Source organism: Morus notabilis, unplaced genomic scaffold (assembly GCF_000414095.1).
Source record: "Morus notabilis unplaced genomic scaffold, ASM41409v2 Scaffold96, whole genome shotgun sequence".
Classification (NCBI taxonomy): Eukaryota; Viridiplantae; Streptophyta; class Magnoliopsida; order Rosales; family Moraceae; genus Morus; species Morus notabilis.
In genome coordinates, this window is record NW_010367009.1 from 560,392 (window position 1) to 576,529 (window position 16,138).

The 16,138-nt window shown below is 37.7% G+C and overlaps 1 protein-coding gene across 6 annotated transcripts in view; it reads left to right on the top strand.

Annotated features, from left to right (window-relative positions):
* The window catches only part of LOC21401497, a 42,644-nt gene that overhangs the window by 9,056 nt on the left and 17,450 nt on the right, over positions 1-16,138 (top strand). For 3 of the 6 annotated variants that reach the window (XR_002903390.1, XR_002903391.1, XR_002903394.1), the window contains exons 1-3: positions 1,015-1,176; positions 1,809-1,880; positions 1,985-2,109. The exons of 1 other annotated variant lie outside the window; for it this stretch is intronic. Coding sequence is in view for 1 of the 5 variants with exons in the window: in XM_024174383.1 (XP_024030151.1) it covers positions 2,013-2,109; positions 13,780-13,950; positions 14,944-15,350 (675 nt within the window). In the remaining 4 variants the exon portion in view is untranslated. Of the gene's footprint in view, positions 1-1,014; positions 1,177-1,808; positions 1,881-1,984; positions 2,110-12,979; positions 13,165-13,779; positions 13,951-14,943; positions 15,355-16,138 lie in introns of those variants that run through there. 2 more of the 6 variants (XM_024174383.1, XR_002903393.1) reach the window with 2 other exon arrangements.

Sequence of the window (16,138 nt, forward strand, 5' to 3'; positions counted from 1 at the left end):
GAAGGAAGGTAAATTACCATTCACGTTTTACTTCTTTTACATTAAAAATTTAAAGCCAATATCAATAATTGTATAATAATATTTAACTTTATTATAGTCCTCACCAGCAACCTCACTAACTTCCTCTGTTAACTCATCGAAAAAAAGAAAGCCACCAAAGTATTTTTCTTTTTTATATTAAAACGCCTATTTCTGTAAGAAACAAACTATCACCATCAGCTATAATGTACTAACAACTAATATTTATTTTATGCTTGCTTTATTGCAGCACAGAAGAAACAAAGAAAAAATATATAGAGAAGACTAATCAACAAATCACGTGAGAAATATATGTACACATATACATATATAAATATGTATATATACGTATATATTTGTAAATTAATAAATATGCATATGTACTAGTTACAACAATCTGTAAACTATATTTTGAGCATTTATAATGGTTTATGTTAACCTTTGAATGACATTATCGTACTCTATTTTTCTAAAATATTTTTTCAGTGTGATCACTATTTTATAACTACTTACTATATTATTTAATTTAATCTTATGATAAAATAAATAAAAACACATCCGTGCAATAGCACGGACATCTCACTAGTCTACAACTAAGAATAGAAATAAATGGTAATCCTCAATTTGTTAGGCCTCGTTCATTTCGCGGATTCGAGTTGAGATGTGATATTTTTTGAGAATTTTTCACTATAGCAGAAAAAGTTAGATGTTGCATTTTTTGAGAGCTTTTTACTGTAGAAACTTAAAACTGAAAACTCGAATCGGTGAAATGAACGAGTCCTTTGTAACTCAATATAAACAACGACAATAATATTCTAAGGCCCGTTCATTTCGCCGATTCGAATTTAAAATTCGAGTTTTGTTATAGTAAAAAACTCTCAAAAATAGTCACATTTAATTTTTTTACTACAATAAAAAACTCTCACATAACGTCACATCTCAACTCGAATTAAAAACTCGAATGAACGAATTAAACGCCCCTCGCCGTCAAAGAATCAGCGCTGTTCTCCCAGATCTCCAAGACCAGCAGATAGTTCGCCGCCAAGGAGAGGAGGAGATTGTGGCTGCGCTTACTTGTCGCAACCCTAACCGCCGGCCTCCCGGCGTCGTCTTCGATCCCCAATGAGCAAATCCCTTATTTATTGGAGTAAATTGCTGGTTGATTATTCTCCCTCCATGGATGCTTTGCTTGTTATCCAGTTCTTTCTTTTTCACTGATTGATTTTTTTTCTTTCTATGCATACAACGCTATCTGGTTCTATTAATCAATTTCTGGTCAATCAATTTCTTCTTTCTTGTTGGTTCCAATTGGAGATAAAAAGTATAGGCGGCAAAAAAGCAACCTGAGGTTCTGTTAAGAGAAAAAACGTGAAAATAGTAGGAGAAAGAAGATTGGGTAAATTAGAAATATAAAAATACGTCTTACACGATGGGTTATCTAATTAAAGTTGAAAAACTTTGGCCAAAAATTTTGGGTTGGGTCAAGAACCGGCCACCCAACCCAATTTCCCCTATTTTTTTTTTTTTATTATTTTCCTCTTTCTTTGTTAATTCGGATTGGGATATTTGAGATTATGTTCTTAGCAATTATTTGACGATTTTGCCTGCAACTATTCTTCCTTTTTGTTCATCTCCCTCTTTACGCTGTTCTTCCCTTGAATTATTTTATTTTATTTTTTAATTTCTGGGGTTACGAATTTTTGGAATTTTTTCGAAACCAGTATTCTTTGTATTTGGAATTATTTTCTTAAATTTGCTATTTGTGGCCCGATGGGTTGCACTGCGCACAGGTAACTGAACCATGGGCGAGTGAGACCATGACTGCGAAGGAAGTTTGCTGGAATCACGTTTTATTGGCAAAGGTTTGTTGCTAGATTTTTTGTTATTTGTTATCCTATTTAATTGTGGGTGTGAAGAGGAACTAAATTTTAGTGTTTGATATCCTTATGGGACTGAACAATTTCAGACAAAATTAAAAAGCTGAGAAGTATCAAATGGTTCCAGATCTAGCAATCTTAATGTTTGCATCTGATTCCTGCCAAGTCTATGCCAGCTCTGGGGGTCAAAGTGAAAATTTGCTTAAGCTAAAAGGTTAGTAACTCTGAATTGGTGTCTTTCTTTCTTTCTTTACACACACACACACACACACAGATATATATAATTTTATATATATGCATATATTTTGTTTAGTTAAGTGGATACAAAATTCACTGTCTAGTGAAATTCAGATTCGGTGCAAGGCTAAACAATTTTGAATGACCAATTTTAAAATATATGCTTGTTGGCTATTTTTGGTAGATATTTTTGCTTGATGATTGTTACATGTGACTTAGGGATTTAAATATCCCATTACTGACTCTTTTTTGTCAAAGAATCTACTAATGTCAACATGCTTGGTGTCATTGTTACCATATAGTGGTTTATTGTGACAGAGTAGCTTCATAGGATCTCAAATCCGTACTCGATATAGGATAGAAGAATCTTCAATTATAAGTATGAAGCCGTAGGTGTAACAGGTTATTTCCTGTTGCAATTGAATGTGTTGTATATGAAAAGAGGTGTTCCTCTAATTTACCCCACCTGTAAGACTTAAGACTAATAAGACTTAGTTCAATAGTCAGTAGGAAAAATGATCTTGTCTAAATTCAATCAGTTTAACCAAGAATTTAGATTGGGTTAAAATTTTTCAAAATTTTTTTGGGAACAGGTGGGGGAATTATTAGGTAGGAAGAGAGTAAATTTAATCACAAAAATCTGAAAGGGCAGTGTTTGAAATTTAGGGTATGTGTAGTTCAAGAGATCCAGGTATTACAAAACCAAAAGGGTTGAACCTGGTCAAGAATAAAAGAGGAAGTAGGGAGAAAAAAACGCTTATTGGAGTGGGTATAATTATAAAGTATGAATCCGGTGGTAAAAAGCCATTGGAATTGGGAGGAAAATTTCAATGATTATTGTGTCTTGGAATGTTAGGGGTTTGCGGTTGAGGAGAAAACGAGGGGTGATAAAAGAAAAATATTAAAAAACTGAATCCGGACATTGATATTCTTCAAGAAACTACAAGAGAAATTGTGGAGGAAAGAGGGGTGAGTAGTTTATGGAAAGCTAGATTTCGAGTTGGGTGGTACCTTCAATACTAGGCTGAGAGGCATTTTAGTGATGTTGGATGTGAGATTTGTTCAGGTAGTCGACTCATTGGTTGGGGAGATTTGGTGTCGATTAAAATTTAAGAAGAGAATACTTTTTGGTGGTTATTTGGAATTTATGGATCAGTTTTGAATAGAGAAAGGAAGTTTTTTTTTTTTTTGGGAAGAGTTGGCTGGGTTAAAGGAGATTTGCGGTGGTGCGTAGGTGGAGATTTCAATGTTACAAGTTATACTCATGAAAAAGCACCAGCCACGAGATTAAGAAGAAGCATGAAATAATTCGATTTTTTTTTGTCAGGGAAGGGGATTTTAAGGATTTTGCATTATCTAATGCTCAATTTACTTGGTGCAATATTTGGGAGCAAGAAGCCAAAAGTTGATTGGACGGATTTTTGCTAGCAGCAGATTGGGAGAGGAGATTTCCAAATTCTAAGTAGTATGTGGGAGTTAGAACATCTGATCATTGCCTGCTTATTTTGGATGTTAACTCAGTGGAGTGGGGACCGGTTCCATTTAGGTTTGAGAGTATGTGGTTGGAACATCCCCGTTTTGTAGAGTTTTGTTGAGAGAAGCGGGCTGCCGATAATTTAGAAGGGTGGGAAGGGTACAAATTCAGTGGGAAGCTCAATCGGTTGAATACTCTCTTGAAGATATGGAACAAGGAGGTTTTTAGAGAAATTGGAACTGTGAAAAGTGAGATTTCAACTAGGATTGATTTTTTGGATAGGAAGGAAGAGGTTAATGGGTTAAATGAAGAAGAAAAAAGATAAAGGTCACTGAGGAATTCTCTTGAGGAAGTAGTATTTAAGGAGAGAATAGCTTGGAGGCAAAAGAAGACTCGATGGGTGAAAGAAGGGGATGCAAACTCGAAACTGTTTCATTCTTTAGTTAGCAATCGGAGAAATAAAAGCATAATTAATAGACTTGAGGGTGAGAATGGAGAAGTATTAGAATCCTCGGTGGATATTGAGAAAGAATTAGTGTCTTTTTACGAAAAACCCATATAGAGAAGAGAGTTTAGGGTGTTTTTGAGGGAGTTGGTTGGAGCCCAATTCAAGAAGAAAGAGCTAGGTGGATTGAAAGGCCTTTTGAAGAGGAGGTAAAGAAAGAAGTCTTCTCTTGTGACAACGAAAAGTCTCCGCAACCCGGATGGTTTTTCAATGGGCTTCTACCGAAAGTATTCGGATGTGGTAAACGGGGTGGTTAATTGAATCACTAATATACTTTCCTATGTCTCATCTCATTCCGAAGAAAGCAGACTCTCAAAAAGTCAAGGACTTTAGACCGCTAAGCTTGGTATCTTGTTTATACAAAGATAATAGCTAAGGTCTTGGCAAACAGATTGAAAGAAGTTTGAAGGAAACAGTTTCTTAAAATCAAAGTGCTTTTGTAAGAGGAAGACAAATGTTGGCTGAGTGTTAATAGCGAACGAAGTGGTGGAGTATAGAGCGAGTGGGAAAGAGGGTTTGGTTTTCAAAATTGATTTTGAGAAGGCAAACAATCATGTGAGTTGGCTCTTTTTGAAACAGGTCTTGGAGAAGAAAGGTTTTGGTTCGAAATGGGTTTATTGGATGATGAGCTGTCTTAGGTTGGAAAACCTAGAGGGAGGTACTAGGGGATTGAGGCATGAAGACCCTCTGTCACCATTCTTTGTTTACTTTAGGAGTGAATGGATTGAGTAGATTGGTGAATAAGGCTTGTGAAAACGGAGTGGTGAGAGCTTTTGAAGTTGGATGGGACAGATACATATTTGACATCTCCAGTTTTTTGATGACACATTGCTATTCCTTGAGCCTTATAGAGAAAATTTACGGAACACTGCTTTTAAATTTTTTCTCCCGCAATTTGGGGCTGAACATCAATTTGGGGAATAGGATCCTGAATGGCATTAATGTGAAGGTTGGGGTGATTTTTAACTTGTCTCAGGTGGTGGGGTGTGAACTATGGAGTTAGCCAATGAAGTACTTAGGCCTTCCATTGGGGGAAATCCGTTGTCAAAGAATTCTGGACACCAATAGTTGAAAAAGTCACGTAAAAGGTTGGATAATTGGAAGAAAAGGTTTGTCAAGGGGAGGTAGATTAACATTGATACTTTTGGTGTTGGCTAGCATTTCGATATACATTTTGTCGATCTTTAAACTACTGGTGTTGGTTGAAAAAGGAATTAGCGAATCAGATGCAAAGGTTTTTGTGGGATAATCATGAGATGGAAGAATAGATAATTTGGTTGCTTGGGAAACCGTCTCATTGAGTAAAAAGGACGGTGGGCTTGGAGTTGGGAATTTGTTGAGAAAGAATTAAGCTTTATTGGGGTAATGCTGTGGCGATATCCCTTGGAATAAGGTTCGTTAGGGGCATCTATTATTAGAAGTAAATATGGATTTCAACACAATTAAGTGGATTTCATCAAATAAAATATTCATCCAAAAGAGTTCATCAGATATTTCTTGTGACATCTCAATATTCTCAAAGTATAAAAACTAGCCACAGATTTGGACTGTCAATCTTGGGGAATCATTTGCACACACCCAAATGTGGTGAAATATAATTGTCAAATTATAAAGACGCAAGATTTTCATATGAAGCTAAGGGCCTGTTTGGTTTCGTTTTTGTTTCCGTTTTTTCCGTTTTTCGAGGTTAAAAAATGAAAATGGGTAAACAAAATGCGTTTGGTGCAAAATTTTGTAAAAATTGAAAACAAAAACGTTTTTGTCTTTTTTTGAAAATCTGAAAACGAATTAAGATCGTTTTCTCATTTTCGTTTTTGTTTCCTTCTTCTCCCATTTGCATCTTTCGAAGTATTTCTCTCTCTCTCTCTCTCATGAGCCTCCGCCAACGACCATCCCCACCGTCGCGTCTGGGCCTGGCGGCGGTGGCGGGAGACCCGGAGTCGGAGCCGTACAACATAATCCCGGTGCACAACCTGCTCGCGGACCACCCGTCGTTGCGGTACCCAGAGGTTCGAGCCGCGGTAGCGGCGCTGCAAGCCGTCGGGAACCTCCGTCGGCCGCCTTTCGCACAATGGCTCCCGCACATGAACCTCCTTGATTGGCTCGCCCTATTCTTCAGATTCCAAAACGATAGCGTTCGGAACCAGAGGGAGCACCTCGTCCTCCAACGCCCAGATGCGATCAATTTCTCAGTTCCGTCTTCCGATTTCCACCGCTTTTGTTTCAGAAACTACTTTCACTATTGCTTCATTTTTTCTCTTTTCTTTTTCATCCGAAAAATAGTTTCAACAAAAATCGAATTCGGCTTTGTGTTCCATGAGTTTTCCGAGCTTCATCTATGGTATTTGTGTGTGTTTCTCTTTTGTTTTTTTAATGGAAAAAGGGGGAAAAAAACATTAATAAAGGAAATTGCTGGTATTATGAGAACACAGGTAGATTGTGGTGCTGAAGAGTGTTGTTGCCGCAGGGTGGATTGTGATTTTTGGGGTGTTTTATGCGAGGATTTGGACACAGAGGAATAATGATAGGAGGTGGTCGGCCGAGGCGAATTGGAGGGTGGTGACTTTTCTTCAGGTGGTATTGGTTTTTGTTCTCCCAGATATTTTTAACGCCAAACGCGGTTTCAGTTTTTTTTTAAAACTAAAAACAATTTTAAAATAAAATTACCAAACGCATTTTCAAAAATGATTCTAAAATGAAAATAAAAACGTTTTCGTTTTCATTTTCATACAAAAAACAAAAACGTTTTGGAACCAATTCTAAACGCACCCTAAAAGTTTCAAACTTCCCAAATGTCCATTTGCCCCAACTAGTAGCATCAACAACAACAATAGCGGCGTGAACAACGAAACAATCTCTTCGTAGTAACCATGAAGAGAGAACGCTTATCAAAAGTGGAAGTCTAGTGAATGAAAAGAACAAACCTAAAACGCCTCCAACCGATAAGATTGCAATTGAGCTCCATGATAAGATATTGTGCTTATGTGTGTCTTTTTGTTGAAGAACCCGACTAAGTCCTGCACCTAATGCCGTCATGGTCATAATCATCGCAAATAATATCAGTGTTGTTCCAATGGTTAACCGCGGGTGCGACTTCTTGATCACGGCATACCCTGTGGAATGAGTTGCCTTGATTGACCAAAAGATAGCCAATGCAGCTACTGTAAAAGCAAATGATGTGATATCTGCGAGAACGAACATGTCGAAGTCTACTTCCCTTAGAAAGTGTGGTCTCCCAGAGTCATATCCTCCTGGCATGCCGATGAAAGCCGTCACTGCAATTGAGGAGGCATTAATGCCTGCAATGATGAAACCAGCTTCTGTAGCAGTCTTTATCCACTTCAATCCTTGATTTAGCAATTCATTGTGTCGTCCATCAAATATTTCTTGTGGGGTTTTCTCATAAGCGTTGGTTAGGTCCATATAGAAAGCAGGCAGAGTCTTTTTGACCTCCTGGCATCATTTACATCAAGAAAAACTTATCAATACATATATAAAAAGACATATTGCTTATAACTTGCTAATAATTAAAACAAGAAATTTAACCAGTCCACAAAAGACAATTCTATTCCACTACGGAAGTGATATCCTTTGAAAACAAAAACAAAATCAAAATAAAGACAGAGGCAACACAAAGTACAAAATCACAACGTAGATAAGTTGAGTTGCCACGCCATTTTTATTCTTGGAGAAGTATTATTGCCTTTTAGACTCTCAAAGACTTCATTTTACGATATGGAAATACGTACAAGAAAGTTTTCATGAAAATACCGATGTTATCACACCTATGAGGCGAGTGATCTCTATAGGGGAAGTACCATAACTTTGTTGTTTGGCAAACACATTTTCAGACGTTGAATGGAAAGTCCTAGACATGGTGGAGAAAGTTTTCATGAAAATACCGATGTTATCACACCTATGAGGCGAGTGATCTCTATAGGGGAAGTACCATAACTTTGTCGTTTGGCAAACACATTTTCAGACGTTGAATGGAAAGTCCTAGACATGGTGGCAAAGGCGTGCCCTATGTGGAAGAGCTGAAGCAAGGGCATAAGGGAACGAATAAAGGGAAGGCAAAAAGGGACTCATGGAATTCTGAAACTTGAAGGATATGTTGGTAAGTCTACGACCAGATATGTGATAGATAGATATAGAGTTACCCAATATATAAAGAGATCATTCTAGAGAGAGAAGCTCCGTTTCTGATCTCTCTAGAATCTTAATGCGAGTTTAGTTAGGTTGAGTGAATTTTACATGTCTCAATATGAGTTATAAACACTTAGAACAGGATTTCAGAGCCACACACATTATTTATTTTCAGATTATATGCATCAGGTAGAATGTTGCTTATTACAGAAAGAAATAGAGTGAGAAGTTTCAATGTCGGTGTTGAAATAGGGGGAGTCTCATGGCTGGTTGGAATCGTCAAGGACGCTTTGGACAAAGGAAAGGATGGAGATTTAAAAGATTGTTCAGAGGTTCTGAGTACAGGTTGATCTTGGTGTGCAATAAAAACAGGGGACGTAGCTTCAAGAAGTTATCAAAGTTTTACAACGGAGTTGTGTAAAACATTATTGTGCTGGGTGAGTACGCATACAGAGGATGGCATCGATTTATGACGTGTCTGGGTAGTATTTTCCATAGGTCTGGCAACAGAGAGATTGGTCAATTGAGGAAAATCCCAATCTAGAGCAAAGGTGAGTAAGCTATTGCTCCAAGTGAGGCACTAAATAGTCTAGAGAAATCCTCGAAGTTGGCAGTGATGGTTTTTAGGCATATGCTGGAAACTAGTTAGGGAATGATTAAGCGGTCTTAAATAGCAGATTGGGTGGAGGCTGTAAGGGAGTTCCAATGGTTGCACATAAAGCCATAGCATGGTGTTCAGATGAAGAGGAAAGATGTGCTTTGTTGGCAGAATCCAGTTTCTTCTATGATAAAAAACTGATGGCTAAAGTGAAGCCACAGAGCATACATTCGCAATGAGATGATGTCCAAATCAAGGTGAGGAATAGTTGGATAGGTAGTGAGGTTTGCCATTGAACACGTGGAATTTCCACACTTAAGTGATTGGGGACGTTTGTGGGCGCCTTCTCGAAGATGCCGAGGGGACGTTGAACCAATCTTTTCTTTTGTGCGCCACGATCAGAATCAAAGGGTTCTTGGAGGGCTTTATGTCACCCATCTTGGAAATTCCTTCTCCAGGTGAAAATCCACCTTGGTTTGTTCAACTTGGAAAACAATACTTCTCGGAGTATGATAGGAAATTGTAGGGTTGGTGGAATGCTTTCCAGAAGTTTAGAAGAATAGTTGGAGTTGAAGAGCGCTTGAACAAGGAGGGTCGCACCACATATAACTCAGGAATCAGATTCGTACTCTAATAGAAAGAAGATCGGGTTGACCGGAGAGATCATTAGATCGTACCATGAAACAGAGAAGAAAACCAGAAGTCTATTCCAATGGAGATTACGCCGAATGAAGGGCTAGAAACGAAGGGTCAGCAGAAGCATTCTTCGTGGCAAATTCACTGAATTGAGTTATGCGTGGCAGGCATAGTGTCAACAACGTGGCAAATCAATTCGTATCTCGCAATCAGGTCATCGACAAATTCTGACGAGCCATCTTCTTCCAAAGTTGGGAGAAATTCAAGAATCGCCCCTTGAGAAGGTTGTCAATTATTATCCATTGTCGATCAAAAAAGGAATTTACTATTATGCAATAAATTTGGAATTTTGGGCGAGGAAGAATATTCCACTACATTCTCTTACCAATTTGGTCACACCCAGGCCTAATCTGATCTTGGATCGGTGTCATTTTGACCTCCCTTGGCAGAACAGAAAGCTCGTGACCTGGATAAAGGGCAGCTGAGAACTCTCTCGGAGCCTATTACGTCAAAAAGGAGTGTAAGGGCCTTCACTGGAAACCCAAAGGCCAATCTCTCTTCATTAAGGCTACAAAAAAAAAAAAAAAAAGAGGGGGCAGAATAGAAAGCTCGCGACCTGGATAAAGGGCAGCTGAGAACTCTCTCGGAGCCTATTACGTCAAAAAGGAGTGAAAGGGCCTTCACTGGAAACCCAAAGACCAATCTCTCTTCATTAAGGCTACAAAAAAAAAAAAAAGAGGGGGGAGATGAAGCCCTTATAAAACCCAAAAGACCTCTTCTGCATTATACCAGCGAGGGAGAAATTGAGATTTACAAAATCAAGCTGTTTGCACGTGTTTATCGTCCAACCAGACTTTCGAAATGCTCGAGCTGTTCAGTGCGATGATATTGTGGAGGCTAGGGATGTCTTGTTAGACAACTGGTCGTTGAATTTGATGGCAATTTTGATGTCCCTCCCTTCGGTGGTGATTTTTCTATTAAGGGAGCAGCACCAAATCTGTCTGTTTAGAGAGTAGTTTTGAGGAAGAAGGCCACGTAGATGTTGCCGGTATTGAAGATGTTAGATTCCTCACTACTGCAGTGGGTCCAGAGTCCTTAATGGTTGAGAACAAGTTAAGCGACAATTTACTTGAATTCCAATGCTTAATGGAGTTTAGAATCCAATGCTCTAACTTTGACAGCTTGCAGCATGTGATTGGGGACGTAAATCTCGAGACGTTATTGGGTGATGATGAAAAGGTGGGATGCGAATTAAAATCAAATGCCCATGTTAGAGAGGTTGAAAAAGAAGGGGCTGCTTTCTGGTGAAGTAAAAATTGCTTGCAGGTATAGAATTGTAGTCAGTATCAATCGGTGAGCATAGATGGAAGGAAAGTGGTAATGGAGCCGAGTTAGGAATTTGCTTCAAAATTTGGAACTACGGTTGGTAGGCTCTAAGAAGGAATTGGAAAAAGCTTTAGAAATGGCAGCAATGTCGATCAGAAGAAAGGGCAGAGAGCGTGAACTGAAGAATCTCAACTTTTGGTTCACTATGATAAGAAAGGAAAGGCGACAACAAAAGGTAATTGTGAAGCTTATGTCACGGAATATTCAAGGAGGAAACTCTTCTTTTAAATAAAGAGGAGTTCGGGATACAATTTGTAAAGAGAGTCCGTACATGATTATTCAACAGACTAAAAGAAGGGAGGTTGCGAGAAAGTTTGAGTAGTATATGGAAATCAAGGTTTAAGGAGTGGGTTTCATTGCAAGTTGAAGGTTGTTTGGGGGGTGTTCTTGTAGCTTGGGACGTTAGACGGGCTAGAGCATAGAGAGCTTTTTGGGGGATTTTTCAGTCACTACCAAGGTTGAGGAGGATAGAGAACATTGGTCGCTCTCGGGCGTATATGGGCCGAATCATTATGGTAGGAGAGATTTGTTTTGGGATGAGTTGGTGGGTCTTTGGTCTTTATACGGACATAGATGTTGTGTTTGTGGGGATTTCAACGTTACATGGTTTTTGTTGGAGAAAAGTCGAAGCTCCAGATTTACGAGAAGTATAAGGCTCTTCAATGAACTAATTAGGGATTTAAACTTATTTGATCTGCCGCTTCTCAATGCAAAATTCACTTGGTCTAATTTTATTGACCATCTCATTTGTTGCCAACTAGACTGGTTCTTGTTATCTAAGGGCTGGTCAATATCTTTTTTTTTTTTGGGTCACCATGATGTGATGGTAAGAGCTGTCTCGGATCATTGTACTGTGATTTTCCATATAAAACCCTCAAAGGGGGGGCCTTCTCCGTTCATATTTGATAATATTTGGTTGGAAAATAAGGAGTTTGTTAGAAGATTGAAGGCTTGGTGGGCAAAGGATGCATCCCAGGTTGGAAGGTTATAATTTTATGATGAAATTAAGAAATTTGAAAGGAAAGGTGAAGAATTGGAGTATGGAGGTAGCCGCTGCCACTAATGTGGAAAGAGAAGCATTGTAAAAAAGATTGCGGAGTTTGATCGTAAGGAAGGGGGTCCTGATTGGTGTACAGATTTGCATGAAGAAAGACGCTCTTTAAAGTAATGTTTCCTCCAAGTAATTGACGATGAGGAAAATTTTGCGAGATTGAGATGCAATAGAGATGATATTGGAAGCAAATCCAACACGGATTAGTGCTAGGACAAGAGGGGGTCAAACAATGCTCCACCTTGTAATAGGACTAAGACATGTCCATTTCGTACAAAATTTAGTACAAAGAATGAGCAACAGAGAGTTAGCCACCCAAGATAATGACGCTAATACCGCATTATTCATAGCAATTGTGAGTGGATGTAGAAGACTCGTAAATATCCTAACACAGAGAAACACAAGTCTATTGAGAATCAAAAATCAACAGGGGAAGACGCCACTAGAAAAAGAACAAAAGTTTGAAGCTCTATCAAACACCCAATCCCATGAGGAACTAAGTCCAAAACCAGCACCAAGCACCCAACCCCATTTGTGCAAGTGTTCAATAGCTAACCCTAACTCATCATCCCAACAAGATTATGCAGGTTTAGTTCTTTTCTCTGTATATAAGAAAACCCCTTTTCATTGATAATTCATCAATTACAGGGATAGAAGAAGACCCCACTCCCACACCTTACAACCCATCTCAGAAGCAACACCTCTTACTATGATTCATCGACATTTATACCTACTATGATGCTTTTTCCCATTTTAATCTTAAATCCCAAAACCGTGGGAAGAGTTTTGGAATTTTAGTTTTGCATTTCGGATATTCCCTAGGCCTACATCCAATAAGAAAAAAATATCATCTACGAAAATTGTAAACCGTATTTATTTTGATCATTAATATGTTTATTGTTTCAGAGAAAGAGATTATTGGTTTTCATTCACTTGAGTTCTTGTTCCACTTATAATGCTATATCTTTGGTTAAATTTTTTCTGCTATAAATTTAGGTCCTACATCAATACACAAGCAATAACTAACTCAATTCTTTATATGTATACATAGGTCAGCAAGATCCATCAAGGGCATAAACATCTTACCCCAAAACATCCTAACATGGAGAGTTATCTCAACCTAGATCTCCGTCCCAAGCTCAAATGGATATCCTCTTCAGAAATGTGAGAGGGAAACTGGGGTGCAATAGAGATGATACTTGAAGCAAATCCAACACGGATTAGTGCTAGGACAAGAGGGGGTCAAACAATGCTCCATTTTGCAATAGGACTAAGACATGTCCATTTCGTATAAAATTTAGTACAAAGAATGAGCAATAGAGAGTTGGCCACCCCAGATAATGACGGTAATACCGCATTATCCATAGCAGTTGTGAATGGATGTAGAAGACTCGTAAATATCCTAATACAGAGAGACACAAGTCTATTGAGAATCAAAAATCGAGTCTTCCCCTAGAAATTGCAGTTGACTATCAAAGGATTGAAATGGTGCAGTGTCTCTGGGGCTATCTTGAAACAAATGAAAGAAGCAAAGTTGTTTTCAAAAATTGTTGAATGGGGTCTATATGGTATGTACAAAACAGTTAGTTATCATTTTCTCATAATGAAGAGACATAGATAACGGTTTAATTTATGGGGTTACATCAGATATAGATGTCATGTGGAAAATTAGTTTCACCGTGCTTATATTCTTTGTAGCATTTTCACCCGCTTATGCTTAAACAAGATAGGAGAGCTCCCCTAGTAGGTTATCTCCAGTATTTGTTAGGTTTTTAAAGGAAATCTATTCTTTTATTTATTTTTGATTATCAATATAATTTGATTCTTATTTAAATCATGTCAAACATACAGATATAGCCATAGAAGCGTTTATTGGTGACAACAACTTAGCTCGTGAAACAAAAATAAGAGTTTTGGAGATTTTGGTGGAAGGACATGCTCACAAATCTTCATGCCAATGTTCTTTTTCATGTATGTGTTCAAACAGCCTTCACGGACTCCTTCATGTTGTGCAGAACCGTTGTAAGTACTCTTTTTTTTTTCTTTTTTGAAAAGAAACATAAATTTTATTAAAAAAAAAAAATTGATACACAAGCAGAGTGAGAGTTTTCCTCTCAAAGTAAAAAACTGAACAACAAACCAGAACTAAAACTAGAAATGACCAGACCCTAAAAATAAGACAACTAAAGAGTGGAGATGAACTACAAAAATGTGTCCAGCTCCTAATCAAATCTAAAAAATTTGGCCTATCAAACTCTCTATGTCAAAAGTCCACTTCAAATGCTAGTCTTTTCCTTCTTTTTGCCCTATATTCCTCCATTGCTTTATTTTCTACTAGCACTTTGTCCAGAATCCGTCTATCTTTCACAACAGCACATTCTAACAAGGAAACTGCATGCCCTAGCTTTTGCCAAAATTTTGTAAATACTCGTCACCAAGCATATTGACCTATAGTCCTTCAACCTCCTTGAATTGGTCTTCTTTTAGAATAAGACAAGAGAGAATGTGATTAGAAGAACTAATCACCCTATTCCTGAAAAATTCCTCAAAGATCTCCAATAATTCTCCTTTCACAATTCCCCAACAATCTTGAAAAAAACATAATGGAAAGCCATCCGGGCCCAGTGATTTATCTTTGTCACAATTAAAAATCGGATCTTTCATATCCTCTTTAAAGGCCTTTCAAGCCAACTAGCTTTCTTCCGTTGTCCTTCAAGATCACACTCTATTCAATTCCTTCAAAGTACCATCAAAATTCCTCATCTTCCTTAAAGAGAGTTTCATAGAACAAGATGATCTCGTTATCAATCTCCCTCTAATCCTCTAAAACAGAATTATCATCCATTTCATGAAAATTACTTTTATTTCTTCTATTGTTAACTAATTTGTGAAATAACTTGAAATTAACATCCCATTTTTCGAGCCGTTATCCCCATCCAACGAAATTGTCTTTGTTTTTTTTTAAGAATTGTGTCCCGTATTCTCGTTGAACTAAATTGTTTCTATCTATCACAGGTAAATGGAGGGACGAAAAACGCACAAAGATGTGTGAGCTAACTACATTGATTTTGGTTAACATAATGTCTACTGATTTAGATCGAAAGGAGCTTGTGAGTTTGTTGTTCCATGCAGCAAGACATGGAAGCATCGAGTTTGTGAACCAAATCGATCAATTGGACCCGAATTTGATTTTTGAGGTTGACAGTAAAAATCAAAGTATCATTCATATTGTTGCCAAATATAGACAAGAAAAAATCTTCATGATGAACAAACTCAGGTCTCATAGGACAATCCTAGCCTCCAAAATTGGCCCTCAAATGAACAACATACTCCATACAGTTGCAGAAACAGTTCCTGAAATGGCATTAAGTCTAGAGTCCGGTGCTATTTCTGCAACTGTATGGAGTATGTTGTTCATTTGATGACCAATTTTGGAGGCTAGGATTGTCCTATGAGACCTGAGTTTGTTCATCATGAAGATTTTTTCTTGTCTATATTTGGCAGCAATATGAATGATACTTTGATTTTTACTGTCAACCCCAAAAATCAAATTCGGGTCCAATTGATCGATTTGGTTCACAAACTCGATGCTTCCATGTCTTGCTGCATGGAACAACAAACTCACAAGCTCCTTTCGATCTAAATCAGTAGACATTATGTTAACCAAAATCAATGTAGTTAGCTCACACATCTTTGTGCGTTTTTCGTCCCTCCATTTACCTGTGATAGATAGAAACAATTTAGTTCAACGAGAATAAGGGACACAATTCTTAAAAGAAAAAAAAAAAAAAAACAAAGACAATTTCGTTGGATGGGGATAACGGCTCGAAAAATGGGATGTTAATTTCAAGTTATTTCACAAATTAGTTAGCAATATGAGAAATAAAAGTAATGTTTCATGAAATAGATGATAATTCTGTTTTAGAGGATTAGAGGGAGATTGATAACTAGATCATCTTGTTCTATGAAACTCTCTTTAAGGAAGATGAGGAATTTTGATGGTACTTTGAAGGAATTGAATAGAGTGCGATCTTGGAGGACAACGGAAGAAAGCTAGTTGGCTTGAAAGGCCTTTAAAGAGGATATGAAAGATCCGGTTTTTAATTGTGACAAGGATAAATCACTGGGCCCGGATGGCTTTCCATTATGTTTTTTTCAAGATTGTTGGGGAATTGTGAAAGGAGACTTATTGAAGATCTTTGAAGAATTT